We start from the raw sequence: 15387 nt of genomic DNA, 5'->3' as shown, positions 1-15387 counted from the left end.
TGTGATAGGAGATCGGGAACATCATATTCGGCGAGAAGAAGCTTAGATACGAAGGTGGCTTGCGACGCGTGTCTACGATCTTCTAAAGTGTGCAGTCCTAGTAATCAACAACGGTCTTCGTATGGTGGCAAGTTCAGCGGATCATTCCAAGGCAATTGACGTAAGGCATATCTTATGAATCTGCGCTGGACAGCTTCAATTCTTTGGCTCCAAATTGCATGGTAGGGGCACCAGACGACGTTTGCGAATTCCAACCAGTGAACAATACAACGCTTTGAAGCACAAAGGGTCCCGGAATTCGTTGGATATTTTGAACATAAAACCTAATAGACGGTTAGCTTTGTCAATGATCGTTGGGAAGTGATGAGTGTACGTTAGCCTTTCATCAAGGATGACGCCCAAATCTTTTACATAATCAACGCGTTACAGCTGAGTACCAGCAATGTTGTAGTTGAAAGTAAACATGTTCCTCGTTCGATGGAAGCTGATAACAAAGCATTTAGCAACACTAAGAACCATCATGTTTCTTTTACACCAACTATAAAAGGTATCAACGAGATACTGTAGCTCACGGCAATCGGCTTCTTATAATTAGAAATATTTTCAAGTTGTCGGCGAAGAACAGTTTCCCTCCACGCATTAAGACGAAAACAACATCATTCACGAAAAGTGAAAACAGTAGCGGACAAAGCGTACTACCTTGAGGAACTCCGGAATGGTTGGAAAAGGACGCAGATTCATTGTCACCAATTTGAACAACGACTTTACGGCGAACAAGGTATGATCGAAGCCAACGGCAGAATCGGGCAGTGCATCCAAGTTTATTAAGCTTCGTTAGCAGTATCTCATGGTTAACAGTGTCGAAAGCAGCCTTAAGATCTATGTAGATCGTGTCCACCTGCAGTTGTTTTTACATTTGTTCCGTACAAAAGGATGTGAAGGAGACCAGGTTCGTTTCCACCGATCGACCGGGAAAGAATCCGTGCTGACAAGTGCTTATGTAATGTTTACAAGCAGAGAACAGCACCTCGTTGATAAGCGATTCGAAATTTTTTGACTCGACTCTCAGCGAAGTGATTTCCCGGTAGTTCTCGATGTTGCTTTTATCACCTTTCTTGTGTACTGGAAACATGACTGAACACTTCCAATCATCGGGAAATTTTTGCTGCTGAAATGACATTGAAAAGGTGCGTCAGTGGAATCGCTAAAATATCCGAACATTTTTTCAGAACAGCTGAAGGCATAGCACTTAGTCCTGGGGCATACGACGATTTCGTTTTTTGTATTGCAGAGTGAACCGATTGTTCTGAAATGGTGAATACATCCATATCCACCGCACCAACGGGAACATCACGGGACGCGTTGTCGAGCTCGATGGCAGTTGGCGCATCAGTCGTGAAGACACTCGAGAAGTAACTAGCAAATAGGGAGCACTTTGTCGCCGTCGTAGTCGCTACTTCGCCAATGTAGACCATCCTAGACGGAAGACCCGTTTCCTTCCTCTTCGTATTAACAATAGTCCAGAAGCCCTTCGGATTTCATCGTAAGTTTTGTTGGATGCGGTTCACATATCCTTTTTACAGCAATTTATTATAACAGCGGTACTCATTACTGGATATTGCGAAAAAGCGCTTGAGAATAGGGCATCGTCGATTTGTGTACGCACGTAGAGCTTTGGCACGGATGCGTTTCAGATTCCGAAGCATTGCGTTCGACCAGGGAGGCTTCCTGGGAGGTTGATAATTTGGTACAGATTTTTCAACACAGTCAAGGAGTAACCGATTATAGAGATCAACTGCAACATCTACATCCACTTGAATAAGTAGTACACTCCAGTCAATCAGCCAACAGTGAGCGGCGTAGAGCTACTAGATCAGTTTTGCGAAAATTACGACGATTCACAGCTAAAGCTTCTTCATATAGTGGTGAACTAATGGTGGAAATGGATATTTCTAAAGCGGGATGATAGTTATCCAAAGGAACGATCACACTGGAAGCTTCACTCACAGAACACTCAGGCAAAGCATTCTCATTGACGAAGACAAGGTCAAGAAAACGAGATTGATGGTTGAAAATCGTGCTTACTTGACGTAGTCCGTGAAAAGCCATCCCGTCCAGAAGTAAGCGGCTAGCAGGATTTGTTGTCGAGGATAACGGGTTAGGGTAAGCGTACCCACGTCCAGAAGAAACCCACATGAGTCCTGGTTGGTTGAAATCGCCAAGGACTATCATCACATCGTTTGTATTTGCCTGAGAAGAAGCGCGCTCTATGGAGTTTAGGTGGAACTGCATAATAGAACAATCAAGTCGTTTTTCTGGAGGAATGTAAACAGCTCCAATAAAGTAGTCCTTCGTTTGCGTAGTAATCTTCGTCCAAACTGCTTCAATGCTTGATGAACTATCCACACCAAACTCACAGGAGGCAAGTGCGGAAAAACAGCAATTAAAACTCCCCCGCCGCGACCATGGATACTGTTACGAGCACCTCGATCCGCACGATAAACCGCGTAAGAATCCCCGAAGAGCTGCATCGATGTAATACGATCATCAAGCCAAGTTTCCCTTAGAACAAAGATATCGTAGTCGCCGTCAAGAGCAGCCAAGTACAAGTCCTCGATTTTCGTCCTTAACCCTCTGACGTTTTGGTAATACAATCGCAAACCATCGACGTCACGTGCCAAGCGTCCCGACAAATTGCAAGGACGTGATGTACCCGATGGCAAGCTGGAAACCAGAAGGTTTTCAGGAAGCAGATCGTCATTTAAAGCAAAATACTCGCCTGAACCTATAGATCAGTTCGGTCTATGCGTCGTTCCCTTATCTTCCATCTGCAAGTTAGTGGTCAACCTAGATGAAGACGCTAATGAGACTGAGCTTAAAACGCAGTTCCGTGACGTATTCAAGGTAAACATAGGTCTATGAAAGAAGGCGCAGGTATCACTCAAACGAGATGCACAGCCCGTGTTCAGGCAGAAGAAGTCGGTGGCGTATAGCATGGAAGCTATCGTGGAAGATGAGCTACAGCGCTTGCAAGTACTAAATATCATTACTCCGCCAACGTTTGCCGTGTAGGCTGCTCCCATCGTAATTCTCCGGAAGCCTAGGCCCTATTCTCCCAGTCACATCACTTAGTGACTAGAAGGAAATGTCCTTCTGGTCATTAGGTGACGTGACTGTGAGGTTTGGCCTCTGACCGTTCTGTGCTGATTTTTCCACTGCACCTAGTATTTGAGCCGAACAATCACCCACTTCCACTACCCAAAGACATTTTTGCCATGGCAAACTGCACATTCTTTTTGGACAGATTGACCTGTCTGATGTATATTTACAAGTGGAAGTCGAAATCTGCTAGTTATCAACACCCACGAAGGGTTTTTTTTTCAATTTTAACAGTCTCTCGTGGAATCGACCGGTCCCTGTAGCATTCCAGCAAATAATGGCGATGCTCAGTAGACTGCAATGCTTCTGCCCATATTTGACATCATCATAGGCGAACGCGCCAGGAACCGTTGCAAAACCTGCAACAGGTCTGCAAACGCCTGAATAAGTATGGGTTCGCCGTGAAAATTAGCATTGTCAGTTCTTTATGAATTAAGTGAAGTATCTGGGATAACTGTTGGACGCAGAAGGTATCCGTCTGGATCCGGAGAAAATTGCACCTGTTGTAAATATGCACCCCACGATATCGTTCTACGCAGACTTTGTAAACCAAGTGGAGTCTAATGAAATAGATGAAAGGTTTATGGAATACACCATGAAACATTTCAGCATTACACAAGCAATAGTAGGCAATAATCAACAATAAACAACAGGAAAAAGAACCAGCTTTATTCGGAATTGGCAGATGTAATCTGCCATGACCTTCAAGGTCATACAAAGCAATGTACAGAGCTTACATAAAAATAAGGCAGAAATCCAACGAATACTATCAGGCAGACTTCGTATGCACATCGTCAAGTTTTTTTTGTAAATTGCCCACCACACTCCCCCATACCAAAGAACTCATACAAGAGCCCCCTGGTATTGGACGCAACTTGTCTCAGCCGATTAACAATGGCAACAAAAACAAATAAAACAAACAACGAGCCAAGTTTGTACCTGTGTACCTAATTTCGTACACGCGTTCAACGTCAAACATGCTTCGTCGCGATGTACAGGTTCGACTCGAACATTGAACTGAAGCGAACGATGTACGAACTCAAGGCAAAAAGAGTCAACGCTAGTGATGCTGAGGGTGAGAAAGAGAAAACTGATGCCACGAACCTGTGTATACGCCGTGTACGTAGATGGCGTTCGGTTGTGCAGGCGAACATGTGCACGTGTTCAGGTACGAAATAGTGTGTTCGAGTTCGTGCAAAAATGTGGGTTTATTATGAGCACTGAACCAGAGCGAGCATTGTGTACGATGTTCATTTGAGAAGACTGCTATCAGGCAATCAATACAGCTGGCAATAGCACAGACTAACAGATATAACACTCGCCCGCTGTAACGATCTTTTCAAATATTTCTGTAGTTGGGCCTGTGTTGAAAAACTGTTCCCACGCTTGCTGGTGGGCTACCAAATGGGTGTTTGGGACTGTGAATAAAAAGTGGAGCTAGTGTTCTTGGAAAATAGTCGGATCGATATTTTTTAGCGAATTTCCTCATAGTGTTATGTCTGTTAGTCTGTGGCAATAGTATCAGAAATCTGGACAAATAGCAGCGAAGAAAACACAAATAAGTACATTAGTCTCAAAATATCACATCATATTGAAGTCACGTTTTGACGGATACGGTAGTGCCGGGATTCTTATAGGAAATACAACTTCATATCCATCGCTCTACTACTCTCACGAAAAAAAGAACCGGTTTGTTTTAACTACTGGATACTGAAGTTGAACGTGTCAGTCAGGTTAAGGATCTAAGAGTGATACTATACTCGCAACTTACGTTCAAACAGCACGTCTCCTATAGTTAGCAAAGCATCTCGAATGCTGGGATGCATCCTCAGAATAGCGAAAAAATTTATGGACATTTATTGTCTCAAAGCGCTGTACTGCTCTTTGTCGCAATCAATCCTGGAGTCGAGCCTGGAGTACTGCTGCGAAGCTTGGAGCCCAAACTATAACAACGGTGTTGAGAGAATCCGTATCCGTCCGTGCAACGACGCTTTTTACGTTTTGCGCTTCGTAGGTTGCCGTGGAGAGATGCCGTCCGTCTGCAAGTTACGAAAGCCGCTACCAGCTGATTAGCTTGGAACCCCTGCTTGTTCGAAGGAATACAGCAAGGGCTTTGTTCGTTACTGATACTTTGCGAGGTCATCTGGATTGCCCAGCCATCTTGGAGCAAATTAACATAAATGTCGCACCTCGAACAACGGGTAACAACCTCATGCTCCGGTTGCCATTTCGACGCATTAATTATAGCATGCACGGGGTCATCACTGGCCTACAAGGATTTTCAACCGAGTCGCATCAGCTTTCGACTTTAATTTGTCTCGCCAAACTCTACGTCTATTTTTTCCAGAATCTTCAACGGACCCGCTAAATTCAGCTGATTCCTTCATTGTTGTGTTTTTTTTTCACTGCATTATTTTTATCAAAATTTTTAACGATTTGACTGAGCAATAAGTTTATCATTAAGACATCATTGGGGATTTAAAATGCCTGTAGGTGTACATGGGCATGGGGCAATGAGAAATGCGACAGTAAAGGTGACATTCTAATGGATCATATAAACGGCAATGACGGATCTCCTACGTTCATTCCGCTAGAAATAAACAAAAGGAAAATGGCTCTAGACATCACTCATAGGAAGCTCTGATCTGTTTGCAAACATTACTTGTAGTTTAACAGATTACAGAATCGGCAGCTGGCCATGAAAGGAGTCGTTAAAACTACCTACTATGTTAATCCAAAGCAGCTGCAAAAGGAACTAGGCGCACTAAGAGACACAGATATTAAGGCTCAAGTTACCTTTTTTGAGCTTGTGTTAGAATTGAACGCTGGGTAGTATGGGTAGGAAAAATTGTTTTCAGCTTTGCCATCCGATTATCCATTTAAACCTATTCAGAAACTCTAAAAGAATAATATGAGTCGATTTATTAAATCATCACGATTCAATTCATACAAAATACCTGCTAGAAAAACCATCGGCTTAGCTGAAAGATGCTGTTGAAAAATTGGCCGTGGTTTTTTCATTGCGCAGCATTTAACTAAGCCGATGGTTTTTCCAGCAGGTATTTTGCACGAATTGAATCGTGATGATGTAATAAATCGACTGATATTCTTCTTTTAGTGTTTTGAAAAGGTTTAAATGGATAATCTGGTGGCAAAGCTGAACACAATTTTTTGTACCCATACTACCCAGCGTTCAATTCTAACGCATGCTCAAAAAAGGTAACTTGAACCTTAACTCCATACCAGATTTGAAGCAAAAAGTAAAAGCAAGTCAAAAGAAAAATCGGTTCAAAAACACAAAAATGCCAAAATTTTTGTGATCGATGAGGCATGCACAGCGAAAAAGAAAGGTATAGCTATAGAAGGAATTTCCACAGAGTATCGAGCCAAGAAAACTAGATCAACTATAAGAAAAAAAAAGCAGCAAGCTTCCAGCTACTAAGGCTGTGAACCATTTGGTGAAATTTTTAACATTTAGTTAAAATCTGGCACTTCGAAAGTTATTTGCAAAATAACCCTACTCTGGAGCATGGTTAAAATTGACAGAGCGATAGTTAAATTTGACAGCTCGATGGTTAAAAATTTGCCCATGATGCAGAATAAAAAGGTGGAAACATTTTCTGTACCTAATTGAGGTTGTCAATATTTTTCAATACAAAATTAAGGGATAAAGATGGAAACGATAACGTGTTGTGTTAAGATTTATTTGGGCTATTTCATGATGTGGATGTTTACTTTTCGAGGCTATGACTGTCATACTTAATGTAATAAGAAAAAAACTAATTTTAAAATATCGACAAATGTCCACACCTCTACCAACTTGTGGTTATCGCAGCTGTCAATTCTAAATAACTATCCATATGTCAACTTTTGAAATGGTCGCTCTCTCGGTTAAATTTAAAAAAACTTTAACTTTCGATCTGTCAAATTTTAACTAACGGTTAAAAAAATCGCCAAATGGTTTACAGCCTAAAGCGATTGGAAATGCAGAAAAAATCGACAAGTTCCACGAAGAAGTGGGCTTTTTCACTAGTTCGAAGGAGCTCTGGACGAAGATTGGTCACTTAATGGGACGGAAAATTCAGCGTAAAGACAACTCGATTGTTTTGGAAAATGTGACAGAGGCAGCGATATACCTGGAAATTGCGAATCATGCCGTGCGTTGAATTACGCGCCCATCTAATATGCATCAGCGCGAGTGAGAAAACGTTTTGACGTTTGTTTTTGTTTCGATCGCACTCGAGTGTTTCCAATATAGCAATAACTCGACGAAATGCTATATTATCTCGAGATAGACAATACCCACTTCGGAAGAACGGAAACAGCAACTGTAGAAATCTTTGCAGAAATGATTAAATATTCGATTTTAACCTTGGACAAATGGAATGCAATATCAAATTAAAAAAAACGTCGGTACCAGGTGAAGGTCGCATTAGCTATGAAGATCTGTGCTGCTTGAAACCGGAGGTATCAAAGGTCATAGTGGAAGTCATCAACAAAATGTGGTATACGGAAGTAACAGACGACGAACCAAAAATCATCAAGGTTGTGACCATCCCAAAACCAGTCTTCTCCCGAAGGCAAGAGGCCTATTTCACTCGTGTCAACTATCACGAAAATCGCAAACTCAGTGGTACTGGAACTACTACAGATACATCTAGAGGAAAAGAAGACGCTACCCGACATTTCGTTCGGATTTCGACGAGGGCTATCTACATCAACCTGTAGATCCTATGTGGTAAATGAAGTAAAGCAAAACAAAAGATATAAAATTCTATCCGCACTAATACAGCGAACGGAGATATTGCAAGAAATACTATCTATTATCGTTACAGTTACAACCTGGAAAATCCAACCAGCGACAATTGTTTTTTCTCTTATCTAGTGCTAATGCATGATGTCGGAAGAAGTGCCCTGTATAGCGCACCAATCTACGAATACAGCGCAATACTTCCGATGTGATTCCATTGTTTAGAATCAGAGAAAATACGATTGTCGCTGGTTGGCTTTTCCAGTTTTCAACTGTATTCTGGTTACAGTCCCCAGCGAAATCCAATCATGGATTGCATCATTTTTGCAAAACAGGAAAATCAACTTCCACATGCATAATTGAATCCTCTCTAGAACCGTATGTGATGGACTACCTCAAGGTGACGTATTATCACCGACTCTCTTCAACATCTACTCGCTTTTCTTGCATAAGATCAATGTTAAAGGCGTTGTGCTGGTACAGTACGCTCACGATTTTGGTATCCTGATGGTAGGAAGAAACATCGACGAGATAAACACAGAAGGTCAACAATTTATGAACGAATTCGAAAAAACAGCAACAGATCTAAACTTCAAAATCAACCCGAAAAAGACAACGGTAGTCAGTTCTCTTCCAAAGGAGGAGCAATCAGCCTGCACTCAGGGTCCAACAATGCTGCTAATGTATTTGGTTTAGCAAAGGACAAGTCGTTAAGCTTTGGTGCACATATGAGAACCGTATCAGAAAAAATAAGAGAGAGGACTAACATGGTTAAGGTGCTATCTGGAAAAAATTATAGAGCGCACTCCAAAAGCGTGCTGAAAGTACACAACGGATTGGTTAGAAGCGTCATTGAGTGCGATTGTAGTGTCCATAACAGTGCAAAACCATCTATCAGGAGATCCATTGAGGTACTCAATAACCAAAATCTACGAAAAGTTACCGGAACAACCAAAGCAACTCCTATAAACGCATTATGTAAGAAATCGAAATAATTACCAGCATTCAATGTAATAATTCAATATCTTGTCTCACTTAAATCAAAATTAGTTTGCCCCATTTAGAAATGATAAACTATTTAAGCGCTAAGTGCGTACGCAACTCACAAATCAGGAGACGATATTGATACCAAGCAAACTAATGTAGAATAAAGAGAACAGGCGTAACAGGATCATCTATCTTATTGAGGTTAAACAGGATTATCCGTCTTATTCACCCACGCCTAATTTACATACACAGGCAACTAAGTCCATTCTTTTCTACTTCCTCACATAGTCAGAATGGTAACGTACCTGTAGAAAGCGGTACAAATGCTGCCGCTCATAGGTAGCAGAGAAACCCGTTTAGGGCCAGTGGAAATATAATCTATAAAACCTGCAAATAGAGAAAAACTCCAGGACTAAAAGGGATAAGGAATCGAATAAGATTTTCGCCGCGATATATGAATCGCGGCAACAACACATAGATTTAAGATAACTTCTGTAAATATTTTTGAATAAAGCAAGAGTAGTCTTTGGAAACAGTGCAGCCTTATCACTTATCCGAAAACTTCTTCAAATCTGACGAGAGTTCTTCAGTTTTGATAGTTCTGAACGTTCGTTGTGATAATCTTTTGATTTGAGCCTCGGAGTTTAGAATATATCATCCTAGTTGATCCTCCCGCTTAGATTGAAAACGAACATTATAATTAGTGTTCCATACTCATTCCTCAGGGAATTTGCACGAATTTAGTTGATTGTAAAGGTTCATAGAAGTCTCGCGGTGATTTATCACTGTAAGACGATCTTACGTAAATTAGTGGCAAGTCCTAACTTAATAAAGTCGCCGCCTTCGCACGACTAAGTTGGACTTTCGAAAGCCACGAGTTTACACATTGGTAGCACCGAGCGGACAGGAACCGTTAGCCCTAAGGTTGGAATACATTGCGGCCAGGTAAATAGTAAGGAATTTGTCAAGACACACAGCGGTAACGAAACAGTTACAAGCGTTGCCTGAACTCAATGTAAATGAGATTACAGAAAACTACTTCATTTTCGTAGAATGGATATATTTGGAGTACAGATTTATTTTCGATGCAATATCTCCTATAATCAAATTGGCAGTCATATCTGAAGCCGCAACAAAAATAGTTATGAATAATTCTCGACAAACATATGATTACGGCTTAAAAGCCAATTGTCAAAATTCTCTTTGAATAGAAATTCCGGACAGGGTGGCCAGACCTACCGATTTATCGGTAGTCCTACCGATTTTGGTCTTCCCTACCGATTCACAGACGACCAAGGCAAAACTACCGATATTTTGTTATACCTACCGAAAACTACAGATTTTTATCGATTTTGGACACATCCTACTCAACTTTCCTTTTTTTGGGTTGGATTTGGTCTGAGATCTGTGTTTTCAGTATTTTACAATTCTATGTCAACGATGTCAACACTTCGTTTTTGGGACAACAACCCGGCCTACCGATAAACTTTTAGTGACCCTACCGATATTAAGGGATTCTATCTGGCCACCCTGATTCCGGACAAACCGTTACTCGTCAATCACAGATGTTGGTAGTAAACAAAAGAGAAAGGTTTTCTCTTTCATTAACTGCTATGAACTGTGCTTAACCAGTAACGGATTGTCCGGAATTTCCTTTCAAAGGGAATTTTGACAGTTGCCTTTTAAGCCGTAATCATGTTTGTGAAAAATTCGATTTTGGAAAAATCGCGCCGGCATCACCTATTCCTTTACGACCGTCGCAACTTTTCGACCAAATCGGCTGAACCCACATGTTGACATTTAAGCACGTAAAAGCGAATAAAATAAAAACAAGTGCACGTGCAGCTGTTTTGTTATTTTTTTTTACCTTTTCTGTATAAATTTTGATAACCTGGTTAATTTAATAAATTAAATTTATTATTAAATTTTAGGTATTATTTTTGTGTGGTACTATACTTCGTGTGAATTTCCGAGAGGTAAATATTCGCTGTTTTCGAAAACAATATATAACGAAATAATCCCATAGATTTCCAGATCCGATGTAATTTGTAATTTATTTATCAGCAGAACGAAAACTTGTCAGTTACATAAATTTTGTATCAAGTCAAGTTATAACTAACAGGTTATCGTGATACAAATAAATTACAATAACAACAATGACTAAACCAAGCTCGAAGTGGACTGACTTGCCGAAAGCTCTCAGCACTCCGGTTTTGGAAGTCATTGAGAAGATCGGTTTTTGCAAGATGACTCCGGTACAGGTAAGAAATCATTATTTTTAAAATTCAGACCGTAAAATTTGCACGCTCCTAATGTTATTATCTCTAACCAAAACTACCTTTCCTTGACCTGATGTACAGTGTAAACTAACAGATTTTCGTATGCAATAAAACTACAAATTACAAAATTACATCTAATAAATAAAATAATTTCAGGCGGCAACTATTCCCCTATTAATGTCCTACAAGGACGTGGCCGCCGAAGCAGTAACTGGATCCGGTAAGACGCTGGCTTTTGTTATTCCTCTGCTTGAACTAATGCTCAAGCGCCAGCGGGACTCGGCGTGGAAAAAATCCGAAGTAGGAGCTATTATAGTATCTCCGACACGGGAGCTGGCAGTGCAAATCAGCAATGTTTTGGAAGACTTTCTCGACCACGAACAGCTGAATGTGTTCAAACAAAAGTTATTAATTGGAGGAAGTTCGGTGGATGAAGATGTTGATTCTATTAGAAAAGAAGGCGCGAACATTCTTGTGGCTACACCAGGAAGATTGAAGGATCTCTTAGAAAGAAAGGGTGATCTAAATTTGCCTACTAAGGTGAAAAGTTTGGAATTATTGGTGCTAGACGAAGCTGATCGTTTGCTGGATCTTGGATTTGAAGCTACGATCAATACCATCTTGGGCTATTTGCCACGACAAAGGAGAACCGGATTGTTTTCTGCCACTCAAACAAAAGAGGTGAAGGATTTAATGAGGGCCGGTCTAAGAAATCCAGTGCTGGTTAGTGTTAAGGAGAAAGCGACCGTAAGTACTCCCAAATTACTACAAAATTACTACGTTGTTGTAGAACCAGAGTACAAACTTGCTGTTCTATTAAGCTTCATAAGAAAACAAAAGGTAAACAAAGCTATGATCTTTTTTCCAACTTGTGCCTGTGTTGAGTTCTGGGGAATTGCATTGGCGGAACTACTGCAACCGATGAAAATATTAGCTCTTCACGGGAAAATGAAATCCCAACGAAATCGGATATTGACGGAATTTAGAGAATCCGACAGTGCCCTGTTGCTTTGTACGGATTTACTGGCGCGCGGTGTGGACATTCCTGAAATAGATTGGGTTGTCCAATGGGATCCTCCATCTAATGCAGCTGCTTTCGTGCATCGAGTTGGCCGGACCGCTCGACAAGGCAGCGAGGGAAATGCACTGATTATGCTACTACCATCGGAGGATGCTTACGTGGAGTTTCTCACCCGTAATCAAAAAGTGTCATTGAAGCAGGTGTCGCTTGAAGCTGGTGAAAAAAATCTTGTTAAAGTGCTGAAAGTCCTTCATCGACTACAGATGAACGATCGAGGGGTATACGATAAGGCTAGTCGAGCTTTCGTATCCCATGTGCAGGCATACAGCAAACATGAATGCAACCTGATTCTGCGCGTAAAAGATCTCGATCTAGGTAAGGTTGCTACTAGCTATGGTTTGCTTCAGTTGCCAAAAATGCCAGAAATGAAAGAACATTTCAAACAATCCTTCCGTGGACCGACGGAACCAGTCGACATATTTAAATTGATTTATAAAGACAAGCAGAAGCAAGCATCCTACGAGAACAAGCTCAAGGTCTTTCAGGAGACGGGCGAATGGAAAAACAAAATGAAACTGATGAAACAGAAATCCACTCCCTGGGAGTTGGCAAAGCTGGCCCGTGATGAGCGCAAAGAGACGCGGAAGAAACGGAGAGAGGGCAAACAGAAACGGAAAGCTGCAGTAGATGCAGGTGAGTTGGCACCGGTTAGGAAGAAAAAGGCCAAATTTTCTCAAGAGGAATTGGAAGAGCTGGCAAACGATATACGGGCGCTGAAGAAGCTAAAAAAGAAGAAAATTACTGAAGATGAGTGCGATGACGAGTTAGGAATCGATGGAAATGAAGCAGATGGCGGAAATAATCACGAATAGAAGACAATAAGTTTGAAAGGTAGTGGAAACATCTGATAGAAAACTGAGAATGCCCTTCTGTGGATCATTTTGACCCATGTTTGCAAATTATAATCATCGGCGAATAGTGGCCTTTTATCACTCAATTCTACTTGCACTACCTCTGAAAAGTGGGTTCCGGGGAAAAAGGTATTGTGATAACCGAAATCAATAGTCGAATCATAATGGTCACTGTCACTGTATTTCTACATTACTACAACAAAGCATTGTACATTTCGGTGTAAAATGAGTAAATCAATTACAAATCGCCTAATTATGAGGCGGCCGTTTGAACTTGTAGCAAGCGCCCCTCCAACAAATGATACGGTTCGTTGGTGGCATTACTGTAACCGCTATTATTGCTAAAGGCAATAAACCCAAATCCACGACTCAACCCGGTCGACTTATCGTAAATAACGTTTGCTGATTGGACGTGGCCAAATTTCGAGAAATACGCCTGCAACTCCTTCGAACTGACCGTCCAGGGCAAATTGCCAACGAACAGCTTTTGCACTCCACGTGCAATCACGCTGGGCGCAGACATCACTTTAAACTTACAAACTATCTTACATATATGCACTTGGTTAGGTTCGTCGAGTCACTTCCAATAAATGAATAGTGTGATTTCCCATCAACTCTTGCGGTTCAATTTCAAGGTCGGCACTTAAATTGTCCAAACTAACTACGTTGCATGCAAGACCCCACTTCTTTAGAAGAGTTTCAATACACCAATCCGCACTTCGCTCCTGGTATGTGAAGAGAAACTTGGCAGTCGAGTTGGCTTCCAGCAAAAAAGACACTGTCACCAAAATATCTTCGAAAACGGATGGATCGTAGAAAACGTCTGAACCGATAATTAGATCGATAGAACCCAGCTGAAAGATCCTATCCAAAAATAGACCCCAGGTCAATCCAACTACTTCAATATCTTTCCCTGGGATTAGATTGTTCAATCGACAACACCGTTGTATGTGCTGCAGCGTTTTTGGTAAAGTGCTACAGTCGCTTAGTGTTACGTGAGCACCGCACTTGGCTGCAACTATACCTGGTAGAGATGTTCCGGCTCCAAGCTCCAGGATTCGCTTGTTCAGTAGCGACAGTCGCCTTTGCCACAGAAACCACGCCAAAATCTGTGCTGATGGCCAGGTGTAGAAAGAGTAACCCGGAAGCAAAAGCTGAAATTTTCGGGTAATAAAATATAAACTGACAATAATCCGACACGTTACATGTATTCAGCGATTAGTGATTAATCATTGGAATACACACAAGTGAACTGGTAAACAATGAAACTTACCTCTGGAATTAGTATTTCTAATTTTTCGTTGGTTTCCGACGAGCTTTGTCTGGTTTTATTACCAAAACTAAACGTTTTTATCTGCTCGCCATTGCTTTCCATTTGGGTGAATCTTGTCATTTTTGACGGAATGGAATGCTCACATTATTTTTTTCTTTCACACGCTGTTTCACACGCCTCTCACGAATACATTTATACTACTCAGTTTCATCGATTTTGGTAAATACACAGAGAAAAAAATCATTATAATTACACTCTCCTAATGTAAGATTATACTGTCTGGAAAATGAAATTAAACCTAATTATTTTAAGGGAAAGGATTTTTTGTGTTCTGAATACCTTTTTTCGTGATATGAATTGTAAGCTGGATTTTGCCTCGTTGAAGTTTTGTTTATTTTTCGCCACATTATTCGGTTGCAAGGAAACGAAAATCAAAGCACTTCTGCGTTAAGGTTCAAGTTACCTTTTTTAAGCATGTGTTAGAATTGAACGCTTGGTAGTGTGCGTAGGAAAATTTGTGTTCAGCTTTGCCACCGGGTTATCCATTTAAACCTTTTTAAAACTCTAAAAGAAGAATATCAGTCGATTTTTTAGATCACCATGATTCAAATCATGCAAAATACCTGCTGGAAAAACCATTGGCTTAGCTGGATGGTGCTTTTGAAAAAGTGGCTGTGGTTTTTTCATTGCGCAGTTGTGTTGCGTACCCCAGCTCGGTGTGGTAGTGTGACAAAAAATCAGCTAAGCCGATGGTTTTTCCAGCACGTATTTTGCATGAATTGAATCGTGATGATCTAATAAATCGACTGATATTCTTCTTTTAGAGTTTTGAAAAGGTTTAAATGGATAATCTGGTGGCAAAGCTGAACACAATTTTTCTTACGCATACTACCAAGCCTTGAGGTAACTTGAGCCTTAAAATTTTTTCGTGATTATCGAGGGGTGACTCAATGCATTGTTAATATGTGATAAATGTCTCAGACACCTTTTTATCTGAGTCTTTCATT

The 15387-nt window shown here is 40.9% G+C and overlaps 2 protein-coding genes across 5 annotated transcripts; one reads left to right on the top strand and one right to left on the bottom strand.

The window, feature by feature from the left end:
- Window positions 1–10653: 10653 nt before the first annotated feature.
- Window positions 10654–13202, top strand: LOC131684003 (probable ATP-dependent RNA helicase DDX55 homolog). Of its 4 annotated transcripts, none has more exons than XM_058966460.1 (4): window positions 10654–10770; window positions 10828–10872; window positions 10931–11157; window positions 11332–13202. In XM_058966460.1, exons 3-4 carry the CDS (start codon window positions 11053–11055, stop codon window positions 13066–13068), a joined length of 1842 nt encoding a protein of 613 aa, XP_058822443.1. In that variant the 5' UTR covers window positions 10654–10770; window positions 10828–10872; window positions 10931–11052; the 3' UTR covers window positions 13069–13202. The 4 variants fall into 4 exon arrangements, with proteins under 4 accessions (XP_058822443.1, XP_058822441.1, XP_058822442.1 ...); XM_058966458.1 differs by having other exon boundaries at window positions 10923–11157; XM_058966459.1 differs by having other exon boundaries at window positions 10713–10872.
- Window positions 13203–13531: 329 nt separating this feature from the next.
- Window positions 13532–14536, bottom strand: LOC131684004 (histone-arginine methyltransferase METTL23). The gene is made up of 2 exons (XM_058966461.1): window positions 14381–14536; window positions 13532–14261 (listed from the first exon to the last, which is right to left on the bottom strand). Exons 1-2 carry the CDS (start codon window positions 14498–14500, stop codon window positions 13671–13673), a joined length of 711 nt encoding a protein of 236 aa, XP_058822444.1. The 5' UTR covers window positions 14501–14536; the 3' UTR covers window positions 13532–13670.
- Between the last annotated feature and the right edge of the window lie 851 nt (window positions 14537–15387).

This window comes from Topomyia yanbarensis, chromosome 2 (assembly GCF_030247195.1).
Source record: "Topomyia yanbarensis strain Yona2022 chromosome 2, ASM3024719v1, whole genome shotgun sequence".
Taxonomy (NCBI): Eukaryota; Metazoa; Arthropoda; class Insecta; order Diptera; family Culicidae; genus Topomyia; species Topomyia yanbarensis.
The sequence above is the reverse complement of the archived record's forward strand: the minus strand, read 5'-3'. Positions and strand labels throughout refer to the sequence as shown.

Coding starts and splice junctions, on each gene's coding strand:
- LOC131684004 (XM_058966461.1), bottom strand. CDS start 14,500: ATGACAAGATTCACCCAAATGGAAAGCAATGGCGAGCAGATAAAAACG. Junction 14,262..14,380: donor TAGAAATACTAATTCCAGAG/GTAAGTTTCATT, acceptor CGAAAATTTCAG/CTTTTGCTTCCGGGTTACTC.
- LOC131684003 (XM_058966460.1), top strand. CDS start 11,053: ATGACTAAACCAAGCTCGAAGTGGACTGACTTGCCGAAAGCTCTCAGC. Junction 11,158..11,331: donor GCAAGATGACTCCGGTACAG/GTAAGAAATCAT, acceptor AAATAATTTCAG/GCGGCAACTATTCCCCTATT.